Consider the following 16,208-nt stretch of genomic DNA (forward strand, 5'->3'; position numbering starts at 1 on the left):
ACATTGATTTATGTTGAATGGCTGATAATGTTGCTCAAAATATAGAATGCTATAAATAATCATTGTACAACTTTTTGTTTCAGATAGCTGATTTCGAGCTGAAGGTGGTGGAGAGTAGTGACAGACTGAGGAGTGCAGAGCATCAGATCACAGAGAAACAGCAACACATGGAGAAACTGGTGAGTACCACAACTATCAAGAGCAAACACTGTCTTTTAGACGCTTCCAGAAATGACTGTAGGTTGACTTATACCTAGAAACCTTTGGTTGCTCTCTGGGGTTTCATTCTCCACAAACTGGCTCAGGATAGTAAATAGTACTAGGAAGTTGAGCTTGCTTCACCGAATAGGAAATAATCGGGAACTATGAATGCAAAATGTAAGCACTTGTTAAGCAATGTGTTATTTTAAAATTGTTAAATATTAAATTAAATATAAAAAAATATATTAATTATTACAATAATATTTTATTATTTAGAAAAGTCTGTACTTTGGTGACATCTTTTCAGCACATAAATGATAATGATTTGTAATGTAATAATGTCATTCCATAACGTAAACCGTTTCAGCGCGGGTAATCCTGCTGGAAAATCACTTTATTGAAAAACTATTCATGAAAACATTTGTTTTATTTAGGGCCAGGACTCGATTAAAAAAATTAATCTAATTAATTAGAGGCTTTGTAATTAATTAATCGAAATTAATCGCATTTTTAATCACATATAAATATTTGACCTGAGTACAGTGAGAAGCAATTTCTTTCACATGGATTTTAGTATACCATTGAATAATGACTGAATACATAAGCTTAAGCAACAAAACATTGTTTATTTTTTTCAAGATGGTACTTAACCAAGACCTACAGAAAAGTGCAATTTTTGCCATAAAGTGTAGCAATAGCATATTTAGGAATATAGTACATTTCAGAGACTCAGGTAGCCTATAGGTAGGTAGACCCTCTGTAAACTATAACACTTTGTTTTTTAAGTAAAACACAATACTTTCAAGTACATTCAGAACATTGGAAACCCTGACTATTAGAAAACATCTCTCTGTTGCTTCAGAGGCCATAACAGACTTTGTTGATTTACCAACAGTTGATTTAAAAAATCTAATAAATGTCAGTCCAACTCTCTCAATAACCTTGGCCAAAACAATAAACAGTTCAACATAAAGTGCCAGTTGCACCAACAACATAATAAATAGTTCAACATAAAGTGTACCATTTAAAATAAAATAAAAAAGTGCCAGTGATTGACCTCAATCCCTCCTATTCTTCCAATATCCTGATGAAAAATAAAATCTCTCTGTTGCATAGGCCACTGTTTGATCAACGCGAATTGGGTGTGGGTCCTTGTACTCCGAGTCGGGCTAACGTCCACGCTAGCTTCCACGCTAACTGCTATATGTTTTGCATTGAGGTGATACTTGAGGCGTGATGTGCTGCGGTGATATGCAAATTCCTTTTTGCATAATTTGCATACAACCGTGCTCTTATCAATGCTTCCATCCGTCCATTTTTTAAAACAAAATGTCCCATCCACGGGGCCAACCAAAGCGGTCTCATCAGCTTCTTCGTTCATGTTTGACTATTGTTCACTGTGGTTTGTTGTTGTCTGAAGTCATGAACGTTAGTTGGTGCTCCAGTATAATCGGTACCCCTGAAACTCATCCAGTGAGAAACGTTCCGCGGTGCAAAAATAAGTGCGATTAAAATGCGTTAATTTTTGTGTAATTAATTAATCTTAATTAACACGTTAAAGTCCCGGCCCTAGTTTTATTAGTCATGTTGTCAGTAAAAATTGTTTGTCGATTACGAAGAATTCAGTTTCAGGTCCAGGAAACGTTTTTTCCCAGCAAACCTTAACTCCTGGTGGCCGTGTCCATGATATCCAATGTTTAACCTCTATGATAAAGACCACATTCTCTTTTTCAGGCCAGTTGGATGCACTGTATGAATATAACCATTACGGGTGTGCTGTCACACTATATACTCATTTATATAATAAGCTATTTATCTACAACCTTTATCCATTTCTAACATTTCTAAGAAAGAAAAAAAACATATGTTGCTAGTGAAAATCTGAAATGTTTTATGCACTCAAGTCCTTTTGTAAGGAAAAGAAAATATATATCTATTTCCAATGGGTTTAAAATCTGGGTTTTTGGATGCTTTTGTTAACAATGCATTTTGTTTGTGTGTTATGATCAGCAGGGAGAGTGTAATGCAGAGAAGGCCTTTCTGAATCAGCAGGTGTGTTTGCTACAGCAGCAGAGCGAGGAGAAGGCCAGCCGCCTGCAGCAGAGCATCAACTCCCTGCAGAATGACAGACAGCTGCTGCACCACCAGCTGGTAGGCTCCTCATGGTCTCTTCTCATTAGGCAAACATGTCTTTGTAATCGTAAGACTATGCAGTAGTCATGCTGTTCCATTGATAGCTTAATAGATAAAACTTTACTATAAACACAACCAATATATATATATATATATACAGAGCAAAAACACTGTTTGCTCTTTGATGACTGATCGTTTCCCTGTTCCTGTGTTAGGCTGACCTGGACAGTCAGAGGGACGAGGCCACCTCCAGCCTGAGTCAGCGGACTGAGGAGCTGGAACAGTGCAGGGTAAGATCCACTACAATACACAAAGCTCTGATCCATCATTCATCTTCCTACAAAGTGTTATTATACAAGGTACCTCAACGAGTCCCTTACATGTTTAAAAGGAACATTTTAAATCAAATAAACAAATAATAAAAGAAAATAGGCATTTACATGACACATGAAATCACACATTTATAGAAAGGTTGGTGTGGGGTTCTCCCTTCGAGAAATGAGAAAAAGCTTCTCCAAATCCTTTCAAAGGTAGAATATTTACCCTTAAGCACAAAGGTACGTTTCTCAGGAGCAAGGGAATATGAAAGCCCACCAAGCCAGACCTGCAAACTGTTGTTTGTTGGTGTGTATTGCTTGTAAATAAGCAGTAGACAGTCATTTAACCCACTGTTTTTTAAATAGAAACATGAAATGGGGAAAAATAACTATTACAAATGTAATTCAAAAGTATGTAAACACATAAACCTACATATTTTGTACTGTCTTCACATAATGTCATACAACTTTGCTGACAGCCCTATTACATACTCAAAATGTCACTAATGCTGTTGATATATTGTAATTTTAAGGGTGTCTATTACCATCTGGCCGGGGACAACAGCTGGAAATTAGCCATGTCGGCTAAAGCTGCACCATTTACTGTTTTTGTGAAAGTTCGGCGATGGGGACTGTCCACGACACTATAAATAAATAAACTAAACTAAAAGCTGTATATTTAGTACTTAATACAGCTATGCAATTAATGCATTTTCTATCGAAATGACAATATGGACTAGTGCAATATTCATATTGCAAGAAGCACAACATTTGGCTACATTTGTGTTTAAATACAATTTTTTGAATGAAGAAATGTGGAGCTGCAGAGCTATACCAGCCTACAATTTGTATTCTACAATTAACAAAAAACATATTTGCTTTGTCCAGATCCTCCTGAAAATAATGCCATAATTATTTAATATATTTTCCAATTATAATGATAATTTTGATTAAAAAAAGTATCAATCCCTTCAATATCGTGAAGCATATCCCAATGGTAATATCAGTAAAAAATTCACAATAAGTTATTTTATCCAAATTGTGCAGCCATAGTACTTGGTGACATTCACCAGAATTGTCAGATCCACTACAAATGTATAGTTGTAAAGATTGTTTTCATAAAGGAGAGCAGATTGTGTTTGTAGTCCTCACATCTTGCCTCGGCCCCTCAGGCGGAGCTGAACAGTCGGCAGATGTTGAGCACAGAAATCGCAAAAGCTCTAGAAGAAAGCAGAAGACAGAAGGAGGAGCTGCAAACACAGGTCTGTAGGCAACACACGTCACCGAACATTCACAAAGCCTGACAAGCAACATCCGACATGTGGCAGTGTCCCTGTTTAGTAATGCATTTCCTGCAGAAAATGCATTTCCTGCAGAAAAGGCATGCGAATGCTGTAAACTGTGAACATTTGAATTTAGCTGAAAATGCAGAAAAAGCTGAATATGTTATTAGCTGAATGGTAGCTACTTTTAGCTACAAAAATGCAGAAAAAGCTTAATATTTAAAAGAAAAGGTTTTAAAAAAAGGTATAAACAACAACATGTATAGCCTTGATGTCCTGAAATAGCTGAATAAGTTAATAGTTGAATGGTTTCTGCAGCTGAAAATAAGCTGAAGGAGTTAAATATCAGATGTAAGTAGTAGTGAATGAATTTGTATTAAGAAGAGAAAATAAAATAAAAAAGCTTGAACTAACTTGATGGTGAATTATCTGTCGCTATGGCAACGGCATTTGATGACACCCCATAATATGCTTAGATGTGTTGATGGCTGCATCGTTACCAAACCTGTGAAGTTTTGGGCCATTTCGAGCATTTTCACTGAAGTTATGAGAAAACCGTGTTTCATGGTGAGCATTGTGTTGCCATGGCAACAGCATTTGAAGAAATGTCAACTGTCCCGTAGATGTCTTCACGGCTGGACTGTTAGCACACATGTGAAGTTTTTTGAGCACTTTTTTAACATTTTCATTGGAGTTATACATTATATTAGGAGGTTACATTACGGCCCGTCTACACTACAGGCATCGAAAAATGCTTTCAACGCTTCGCCCATTCACTTGAATGGGGTGACGTAGAAGATTTTTTATCTTCGCCGAACTGCATTATGGGGAGCATGGCATGGCTTTGCAAGCATCACGAGCATTGTTCAACTTTTGAGGCTCGATGCTTGGCATCAGCCAATCAAATCCAGTTTATGCAAATCCCGCCAGTGCAAGCACAGCCATTCAAACCGCGTGCAAGCTGGGAGAGCCAGACCGCAGTTCATTTCCTCATATTCCAAACCAGATATTACGGTAGCAAATCACCCGGTTCTTTATGACCAGAACTATTTACCGGGATGCAAACCGGACGAACCAGGCATGGAGGGAAGTGGCAGAGACAGCTGGTGAAACTGGTAGGTTTTTCGCCTGTTTGGAGAGTTTATATCCAGTTTACTTTGTTTTAACATTGCTATTGCTTTGTATGTCGGGGGCGGGAGATTCATGTAATTGGTTGTTGGTCGCGTTGCTCGCAAAAAATCGCCAAGCTTCAGACACGCCCAGCTTCAAGATTTTTTATGCCTGTAGTGTAGACGGGCCGTAACTCTCTCTCTTCTCTTGATAGCCCTCTCTCTCTTCTCTTTAAAAAGTTGAATATTTCAAAAAGTATGAAATATTTTTAAAAAGTTGAAGGTTTCCCATCGATTCCTGAACAGGCTGAATATTTTAATATTTGAATGGTTTCTGTAGCTGAAAATAAGCTGAAGTTATGGAGAGCCAAAGTATTGGTGAAATAATAAGGGGAAGAATAAAGATTTGAAGAACTATAGTGGAATGCTGTGGCACAGCATTCGCGCTAATTACAGAGTGTAAGACAATGTAAAAGAAATACAGAGCGGCTTGTCATCCTGTGTGTGAGTGTAACAGCTGTGCAGTGTAATAAAAAGTGTTTCCTTTGCTTGGTGTCAGGTTGGAGAGTTTACTGCATCCCTGCAAAGCTCACTGCAGCAGGTGTCCACTGTCAATAAGAAGCTATCATTGAAAGAAGAAGACATCGAAACGCTTCAGAGTGGTACATACACGCGCACACACGCACACACAAGCTCTCACTCTTCACATCCTTTAAAAAAAATGTCCACCTGCAGTTCCTGTGCTTCCATAGTCAGGTTAAAGGGTTAATTGGGATTGTTTTGCAGTTCTGTTGTATGAGGTGCTTGTACAGTATTTTCACGGCTTTCTCCTGCTGTGGGACAGCTACACAATCTATATGTTTCAACGGGGAACTGAAAAAGTTGTCTTGAGTCCATTGAAAATAAGAAAATCTATATATTTTCTAACATCGCAGACAACGGGGGATGCTTGTCCAAGGCTGCCTCCGTCACTGTTGTATGTGTGACTTTGGCTTCAGTTCCCCTTCAGAAACTAGTCATCTGATTTCACAGTAATATGCCTTTTACTCTACATGAAATAAAACGCATGGATTTCATGAGAGAATTAAAGTTACGTGAAGGTCTCAACGCTGTTTCTTTTCCAACATTCCGAGACTGAAAAACACTATCGAAGCTTTGAATACTTATAAGCATCTTGGATCTAAGAGCAGTGTTACAGGCTTTTTAAATTGAAATGCTTGCACTGAGAGTAGCCAAATCATCTTAGAAGTGGACTTCACAAGACAATTAAAACATTGTTAAAACATTAAGTTTTCTTTAGGTTGCTAGTCACTCTGCAGGTTTTGTCTGTATAAAAGTGTTATATGTAAAGTCTTGGATTTTAAATGGTTCTTTAAATAAAACATAATTTTTTCATAAATGATGGTGCTTATGTGTGTATGTGTTGCAGAGGTGCAGTGCCGACAGGCCTCCCTGGAGCAGCTGCAGGCGGAGGTGGAGCAGCAGCGAGTGCAGTTGGCGCAGGTGGAGCTGGACAAAGACTCCCAGCTCAGCAGCCTGAGGGAGGAGCTGCTCAGCCAGACTCAGCAGCTCGATACCTGCCAAGCTCGGGTCAGCACCTACACACAGGGTCTCACCCACAGGGTCTCACACACAGGGTCTCACACACAGGGTCTCACACACAGTGTCACACACACAGGTTCACACTCAGTGTACACACACAGAGGGTCACACACAGTCTCACACACACACAGGGTCACACATGCAGGGTCACACACACAGTCACACACACAGGTTCACACACATGGTCACACTCAGTGTACACACACAGAGGGTCACACACAGTCTCACACACACAGGGTCACACACACATGCATTCATACTCTTGTATGGCACATCCTGTCATTTCTAACGCGAAAAATACATTCAGGAAGACCAGTATTCAATATTAGAAGCTCAAGTTTTAAAGGATAGTTTGGTTGTTGTGAAGTGTGGTTTTATGAGTTACTCATCCATAGTCAGTGTATGACCTACAGAAGATGGCGGTCGGCACACAAAACATCCAAACTATTCCATTAAGAGATAAGTTTGACGTTAAAAATAATGTTATTTTCCCATTTTGTTTTTCATACCTGTAAATACATTTATTACATTCTCTTTGAATGGGCCACCAACTGTTTACCCATACCTTTTTAAAAGTATGTAACCACAGTTAAATGCATGCATTCATTAGGTAGAAGTTAAAAAGTATTGGCATCAAATTATATTTGAAACACTAAAACTAAAAATACTCATTATGCCAAATGTATTGTATTGTGGGATTATAATAAGAGATGCATTAATGTGTTGTTCATTTACATTTTAAGGTGTAGCTTATTTAAATTACTTTGTATACTTTTGGGCATCTTAATCCATAATAATATATCATAATAATAAGTATGAGACTTCAATTTGCATTGCAATAACTATACTGTAGCTACCGTGCTACCTCCGAAGTAACTAAACTTGTAGTCAAAATATAGTATCGTGAGAAGTACAATAGTTAATTTCTAAAGAAAGTGGAGTAAAAGTATTTGAGATGTTAATACTCAATGAAGTACAAGTACTTCAATATTGCAGTGAGTACAGTCCTTCAATAGATGTACTTACTTTCAAACACTGGGTCAGTGCCACTGATGGAACTTGAAGGATTGGTCTATGTGGTTTGCTTTCTGTTGCTCAGATCTCGTTCTTGGAGGTGGAGGTGGAAACGTTGACCGAGCAGCTCCACAGCCCTGAGGTGTGTGAGGAGGATCAGAACGGCAGTGTGACGGTGGATGACCTAGATCACATCCACAAGGTCAACAGAGACCTGGAGCAGCAGCTCACTGAGAAGAACAGGGTTGGTTATCTTTTTACTCCACTCTGTTCCTCCAGCTTTTAAACAATTATTCATAATGAACGCATACCTGCAGACACACATAAAACACACTGTCATTGTTTTGCAGACCATCAAGCAGCTGCAGCAGAGACTGGCAGAACTGAAGAGGACGCTGCAGAAGGAACTGGTGAGACACACTGACGATCTTCTTAGGTTCACTGTTTCCTTTTCACAATATGTCTGCAAACTGTGAACACGTCTTGATAAGAGAGAACAGAAGCCCTGAGAGGCAATTGAGAACAACATTCTAATGATGCATGTACAACAGGTTAAAAAAAGTTTTTTATTTCTTTAAAAAATGTCATCTATGGAAACATGTTGATTATAAATGTTGACCGTAGTGTTTCTACTAATTCCGTCACCATGTGTTTGTTTCTAGGTGAGTTTTAATGTCTCCAGCACTCCAAACACAATGAACATATATTGTATTTTGTTACATCTGTTGTATCTTAGTTTTGTTTTTTCTCCACTGGTACTTCAGTCATAAATACAGGAGTGAAAATCATTTAAAAAAAGACTGAAAGAAAAATCACCAGAATGTATTTATAGTCCTCTCTTGCCTCTGTGGCCAGTCCCCCCTGTTCTTTATATATTGGTGAAACATGCACAAGTCATGTGATCTGGACAGCTCTTAATGTTTCTGAGTGGCCCAGCCAGAGCCCCGTCTAATGCCCAGTAGGGGTGTAACGGTTCACAAACATTTCGGTTCGGTACGTACAGATGGAGCGATTCATTTCGGACAGTTTGAAACGCGAGGGCCGTGATTGGTACGGGATCTGCCCTCGCTCAAGGGAAAACCTCCCGCTTGACTTGAGACCGCCCCCGTGATAGATAAATGTATTTATAATGAAGCCAGCTGCAATGGATCATTGATCCACCAGGAGGTGCAGTGGGGTTCCACACTGGAGCTCATGTGAAATAAAGTCAGATACAGTACGCTGGATGTACAGCGGAACTTTGTTAAGATCCATATGTCACGGATATCATACTCTGTGCTAAATAAGAGACATGTAATCATTTACAAAACATCAACATGTTGTTATTTAACAAAATAATTTTGTTATTCGAAAAAAACGAACGGGAGGAAATGCAGCCCGGCTCTCGATTTTTAATCCTAATTTAATCATCATCTTCACCACGATCATTTATGTTTATGTTTGCCGAATTGATATGAAATCACTGACACATATGAATATACTGTATTCAACTTCATTAAAACGTTATTAACCTGCCTAAACTCAGTAATTCACCAAAGATATGTATATTTTAATGGAGTTTCGTCGGTCGATCAGGATCCCAAAGTGTAGCGGAGGGATCCTCATCTGGATGAAGGGTGTTATTTTCCCCATAAAGAACAAGTCGCTGCAAATTATCCCGCTTATTACATGGCCACATTCTCAACAAAGTAACGACATGACTCCCAATATTAATTGAAATGCTTTTATGGATTTAGAAAATGTTTTTATTGATTTAAAAAATAATTGCATGTATTGATTTAAATTCACACGCATCCGCTAAGAAAAATAGTCCGTTGTTACCGTTTTTTAAACAGTCTGAATGAAACGGCAGCTCTCAGCTGTGTATTTACACAACTAATGGCCCATCAACCACAGCTCTCTCCCCCCCCTCCCCCCCTGATCTTTCTTCTCCAGCAGCTAAATTAACTGTAGGTTACTCTGAGTGACCATAGACTGTATGTGACAAGCTTACAGTTAGTGACGTAACAAATCCATAAAAGCTGGTGGGTTGAAAGCAATACGGGAGGTAAAAATAACTACAATAATTGTGACTTATTTATTGTGGCTTTTATGTTTTTAGGTATAAAATGTTATGTAATTCAGGCTTATAGTTCACCCTTCTCTAAAAGCCGTCAACAATGACAATATTCATTGTAATTTAATAAATCCTTCCAACACACATTGTAAAAAATAGCCTACTGTAAGTTAAGAAATCATTTCAATATGTACATCTTCTGATGTAACAACAATAACATTATAAATAGTAACATAGCTGAACATGGTATTGCACATTTAGCTTTGAGTGTTACTGACCTAAGATGTTTTTATGACATGAATTAAGGTGACTGAGGCTTTTTAACATACAGGGATGCAAACTCATCAGGTATGAAAAAGGTGACAAGGATCCGAGCCCCCGGCTCCCCCACCCCCCACCCCCCACCCCACGGAATGACAGAGGATTTTAGCAGAACAACTAAAGCAGCAGTGTTAATAATAACAGAAACGCCAAAGAGTCACACAATAGAAATATAGAAAAGCATTTATTTCAAATTGTGTAGCAGTCAGTTTATAATTTTGGCAGCACTGTTGAGCATTTTGAAAATTTATTTTCAGGCCTCTGTGCAAGGCTTAAGTCTTTTTATCTTTATAGCCACATGGTGTAAAGTGACTAAGTTCATAAACTCAACAAGTACTATACTTGGGCACAATTTTGAGATACTTGTACTTTATTTAAGTATTTCAATGTTTTGCTACTTTGTTCTTCTACTCCACTACAGTTCAGAGGTACATGGTGTACTTTGACTCCACTAAATGTATTTAATACCTTTAGTTACTTCACAGATCTGGATTAATTAAGTGAAATATAATCAAGTGTTAAATCAGACTTTAGTTCCACCTGGAGTAAATCCACAAGCTACCCTGCAGTATACAAAGTCATTCAAACTAGCTGCACCTTTAGCAGCTTTGAGAACACTTTCATGATCAATCATTATAAAACATATCATATCTATTATTCTGAAATGGACCAATCTGCACAATGACTACTTTTACTGTCGCTACTTTCACTATATTTTGATGATAATACTTTTCTACTTTTACTTGAGGAACATTTTGAATGCAGGACTTTTACTGTAACAGAGTATTCCTACACTCTGGGACTATTACTTTTACTCAGGTACAAGATCTGAGTACTTCTACTTTTACTCAAGTACAATATATATACTTATACCACCTCTGTTTATAGCCTATGAAAAAAACTATTAGAAATAGAAGGCTAAAGCTAACGTTAGCAGATAGTGATAATGTATGCTAGCTAGCTAGCTCAACGATTCCTTAAATAATATTGCCACAGAAAAACTTTTCAGTTCACATCACGCTCTGCCGCTCCGACAGGGAGCTCTGCTCTGAACACCTGAACGGCCCGTTCTAACAGCTGTTCACCAGCGGTCCAGTCTGTGCCACAGTGACTCCGGACGCACAGTTAATATTAACGAACGCACCCGTAGGTAATGTAGCTGCTGAAGCTAGACCATCATCTCGGAGCAGCAGAGCCTTATTATACATCCATGAGCAGAGCCGACAGGCAGGAAGACTCGAGCACACAGCTCGTACTTCATTATAATATATAAAAAAAGAACACCATGCGTGTCATGATGGCACATAACAGCTCACGGCCGCAGATTACTCCGCGTCCCAGCCCCCCCCATACCCCAAAAATATTTGTATTGCAGATCTACATGAATTACACAAACGACTTATTTTGGATTCAAAACGGCGAATTTCGCCGAAAGGTGACAAGTTTGCATCACTGAACATAGACAGAGCACAACTGAAACATAACATCTGAAACGATGTAACAACATAATACACTTGTGGGGATGCTTGGGATGTGAGGAGTGAGGGACACGGCTTAGAACGGGCGTGTCGCCTGGCAGGACAGGAGAGTGTGTGCACCAGTCTGCCTTGATCTATGAATTCATGTCCGTGACACTCACTGCTGCCCACAGCTGTTTTATAGAAGGAAATTCCTTCACTTCATGAAAGTGTTTTAACCACACACACCTCTACTACACACACATGACGGGTGTTATTTTCCCCATAAGGAACAAGTCGCTGCAAATCATCCCGCTTATTACACGGCCAAATTCTCAACAAAGTAACGACATGACTCCCAATATTAATTGAAATGCTTTTATGGATTTAGAATTTTTTTTTATTGATTTAAAAAATAGTTGTATGTATTGATTTAAAAAATAGTTGTATGTATTGATTTAAATTGACATGCATCCGCTAAGAAAAATAGTCCGTTGTTACAGTTTTTTTAAACAGTCTGAATGAAACGGCAGCTCTCAGCTGTGTATTTACACAACTAATGGCCCATCAACCACAGCTCTCTCCCCCCCTCCCCCCTTGATCTTTCTTCTCCAGCAGCTAAATTAACGGTAGGTTACTCTGAGTGACAAGCTTACAGTTAGACACAACACTGTGATTGCAAGTGACCCTCAGTTAGTTGACTTTTATGTTCAACTGCTAAATTCGTTACTGATAAAAAAGGGCTTCTACTGTACCTAATTACCTTAACACTAGAACCGCCAGAGGTTTTTGTATAGGCCTACCTAAACCCGTCAAATCCCGCTATTAGAATGCAATTTTTAACAACATAGGGTGCTACATAACACACTTTCAGGAAAAGTCAGGGACTGGGAGACTTTAATATTTTATTGAAAAAAAGTTACATTGCACACACACAACAACACATCACACAAATTGACCCGATTGGCGGTTCTAGTATTAAATAAACTCACTAATTAATTAAACCAGTTCAATACGCATTATTCTTATTCTTATCATTCTTTATGAGCGCAGAAATAGTCTTAAAATCAGATCTGTTTTTTAAATGAAATCTGACGGCAGGCAGTTAGCTCTGATCACCTATGACAAATGCGCCGCACCTAATCGCTGGCCATTCAGCCACAGACACTGTTCGAAATGGGGGGGAGCTAGGGGGAGCTTGGCTCCCCCGAAGAGGGAGGGAGCTCCCCTGAAGGCTGACTTTGAGATAAATAGGGGGAGCCCAAAACAGTCGTGCATATTTGTGTCACACAGATTAGAAATGTTGAGTTTCTGTAAATAACAGTTCTTGAAATAAATAATAGTTATTGTTCATTACAGTACTGGAACTGCTACCTCCGCGACCCGACCACGGATAAGCGGGAGAAGATGGATGGATGGTTCATTACAGTTTCTGAATATTTGTTTTATATTTGTGAATATGTCTGGGTGTTGCCATCTGTATGTGGCGGCGCTGCATTCTTACTTACGTTGCTATGATTATGGCGGTGATGCCGGCGCGGTATTTGAAATGTTCATATTGATATTTTTTTAACTCTGGCTGTGTAATAAAAAAATATGGCAAAACGAAAACAGCCAAGCGTCACAGCTTTTGGATTCACAAGCAAAGAAGCGAAGGAGTCTAAAAATGACAACGTGAACGGAAAACAACTTTTAGTTGGCCGGCTGTAAGCGGCGTTAGGGTCGAGCTTGACAGCTCCACACTGAGGGAGAGGCCTGCCGATGCGGAGCCTGAAGAGGCTTCAACAACGGCCACATCCGCCGGCATAGTGACACCGTCTGTATTAGTAGAAGAGTGTTTTTATAGCAATTGATCGCATCCGCGCTGCTGCGCCAGTCAACAGAGCGTGCGTGTGACATATTTAGAAGCAGGATGTGCTCTGAAAAATAGGGCTCCCCGAAAGCAAATGGGTAATTCGAAAACTGACAGAGCTCCCTCTATACAAATCAAACTGTAGACGGTGTGAAAGCACCTATTGTTTTAAATAATGGTCGGAATGTGACCTGTGAGCCTTCTGAATTACCGTGGGACAGCACATTCTAAACTAAAATGTTCAATCAATAAAGTAACATCTTATCTTATCTTAATAATATCTTCATATTAATAATAATAATAAATCATACAGTATGTGTCCGAAAGGGAGCAGGAGGAAGCAAACACAAAAATATACTGCATATTAAAGCAAACGATTGTAAAGGTTAAAGTATGAGCATAACAAATAAAGAAGTGTAATGTAAACATTTACATTATAATTATGATTATTTAATATATAAAGACTATATATTATTGAATTACAAGATTAGATATACTTTAGTTGATCTAAAATATTGATGTGTTAAAATGCTCTTCAAAACACAACTGAAAGTCCATGAAACTTGTCTTTCTGTATTTGTGAATGAAGCGCCATCTCCTGGTTAAAACCTGAAATTGAAAATCTGGCAACGCCCTCTTGGAAAATAGTGGGAGGGCTTAACATTCCTCTATACTGGTCTTTGGCTGGTGGTAGGCAGGAAGCTGTAAGCTGGAGTCCGAAATTCAGTGCTCCATCTGTACCTCGGTTTTTAGGTCACGGTTCGGTTCGGTACGTTTTCGGTACAGCACAAAAAATTCTCACAAAACATAAAATATACAGTGGGGCAAAAAGGTATTTAGTCAGCCACCAATTGTGCAAGTTCTCCCACTTAAAAATATGAGAGGCCTGTAATTTTCATCCAAGGTACACTTCAACTATGAGAGACAGAATGGGGGGAAAGCATCCAGGAAATCACATTGTAGGATTTTTAATGAATTAATTGGTAAACTCCTTGGTAAAATAAGTATTTGGTCACATACAAACAAACAAGATTTCTGGCTCTCACGGACCTGTAACTTCTTCTCTAAGAGCCTCCTCTGTCCTCCACTTGTTAACTGTATTAATGGCACCTGTTTGAACTCGTTATCAGTATAAAAGACACCTGTCCACAACCTCAAACAGTCACACTCCAAACTCCACTATGGCCAAGACCAAAAAGCTGTCAAAGGACACCAGAAACAAAATTGTAGACCTGCTCCAGGCTGGGAAGACTGAATCTGCAATAGGTAAGCAGCTTGGTGTGAAGAAATCAACTGTGGGAGCAATTATTAGAAAATGGAAGACATACAAGACCACTGATAATCTCCCTCGATCTGGGGCTCCACGCAAGATCTCACCCCATGGGGTCAAAATTATCACAAGAACGGTGAGCAAAAATCCCACAACCACACGGGGGGACCTAGTCAATGACCTGCAGAGAGCTTGGACCAAAGTAACAAAGGCTACCATCAGTCACACACTACGCCGCCAGGGACTCAAATCCTGCAGTGCCAGACGTGTCCCCCTGCTTTAGCCAGTACATGTCCAGGCCCGTCTGAAGTTTGCTAGAGAGCATTAAAATGATCCAGAAGAGGATTGGGAGAATGTCATATGGTCAGATGAAACCAAAATATAACTTTAACACACACACACACACACACACACACACACACACACACACACACACACACACACACACACACACACACACACACACACACACACACTCTTTCTCTTTCTCTCTCTCACACACAGGCACACTCTCTCTCTCTCTCTCTCTCTAACACACACACACACACACACACACACACACACACACACACACACACACACACACACACACACACACACACACACACACACACACACACACACACACACACACACACACACACTCTCTCTCTCTCTCTCTCACACACACACACACACTCTCTCTCTCTTTCTCAAACACAGGCACACACATACACACACACACACACACACACACACACACACACACACACACACACACTCTTTCAAACACAGACACACACAGACAGACAGACACACACACACACACACACACACACACACACACACACACACACACACACACACACACACACACACACACACACACACACTCTTTCAAACACAGACACAGACAGACAGACAGACACACACACACACTCTCTCTCTCCCTTCATCTCCATCCATCCATAGTTTTTGAACGTGTGGCAAAATGGTCAGATATACAACTCAATGCATTCTTATGGGACGCAGTGCTGCAGTTGGTTGTCTTTGATCTCTGGACACACAAAGGGGTTTTGATTGGGCGTTATGAATAGGTGCTCAGGAATAGAAACAAACACTGACAGACTGGACTTTAACAGACTGTCTCAGCCTATTATTTTCTGTCTGATGGAGACTTCATACAGACTTCAACAGGTTCCACATATTTTATAGATTATTGGTGACGTATGGTTTTAGTCGAAAAGTTTACAGTCAAAATATTCTGCTTTTTGCCCAAGCCTTTTTGCTTCCTTTTCTCATCTTAATACAAATGCATTCACTACTACTTACATCTGATATTTAACTACTTCAGCCTATTTTCAGCTGCAGAAACCATTCAACTATTACATTATTCAGCTATTTCAGGACATCAAGGCTTTACATGTTGTTGTTTATACCTTTTTTTAAACCTTTTCTTTTAAATATTAAGCTTTTTCTGCATTTTTGTAGCTAAAAGCAGCTACCATCCAGCTAATAACATATTCAGCTTTTTCTGCATTTTCAGCTAAATTCAGCCATAAATGTTCACAGTTTACAGCATTCGCACACATTTTCTGCAGGAAATGCATTTTC

At 39.3% G+C, this 16,208-nt stretch overlaps 2 protein-coding genes across 7 annotated transcripts in view; one reads left to right on the forward strand and one right to left on the reverse strand.

The window, feature by feature from the left end:
* LOC307044827 (uncharacterized protein) overlaps positions 1-16,208 on the reverse strand; it is a 156,474-nt gene that overhangs the window by 112,952 nt on the left and 27,314 nt on the right. The gene's annotated exons all lie outside the window — the stretch shown is intronic.
* Positions 1-16,208, forward strand: part of golga1 (golgin A1) — a 59,560-nt gene that overhangs the window by 31,283 nt on the left and 12,069 nt on the right. For 4 of the 6 annotated variants that reach the window (XM_079690219.1, XM_079690223.1, XM_079690222.1 and 1 more), the window contains 8 exons: positions 84-179; positions 2,212-2,352; positions 2,550-2,624; positions 3,824-3,913; positions 5,603-5,705; positions 6,473-6,633; positions 7,745-7,903; positions 8,010-8,069. In XM_079690219.1, coding sequence (XP_079546345.1) covers positions 84-179; positions 2,212-2,352; positions 2,550-2,624; positions 3,824-3,913; positions 5,603-5,705; positions 6,473-6,633; positions 7,745-7,903; positions 8,010-8,069 — 885 coding nt within the window. The remainder of the gene's footprint in view (positions 1-83; positions 180-2,211; positions 2,353-2,549; positions 2,625-3,823; positions 3,914-5,602; positions 5,706-6,472; positions 6,634-7,744; positions 7,904-8,009; positions 8,070-16,208) is intronic. The other 2 variants (XM_079690221.1, XM_079690224.1) reach the window with 2 other exon arrangements.

This window comes from Notothenia rossii (assembly GCF_949606895.1).
Source record: "Notothenia rossii genome assembly, chromosome: 6".
Taxonomy (NCBI): Eukaryota; Metazoa; Chordata; class Actinopteri; order Perciformes; family Nototheniidae; genus Notothenia; species Notothenia rossii.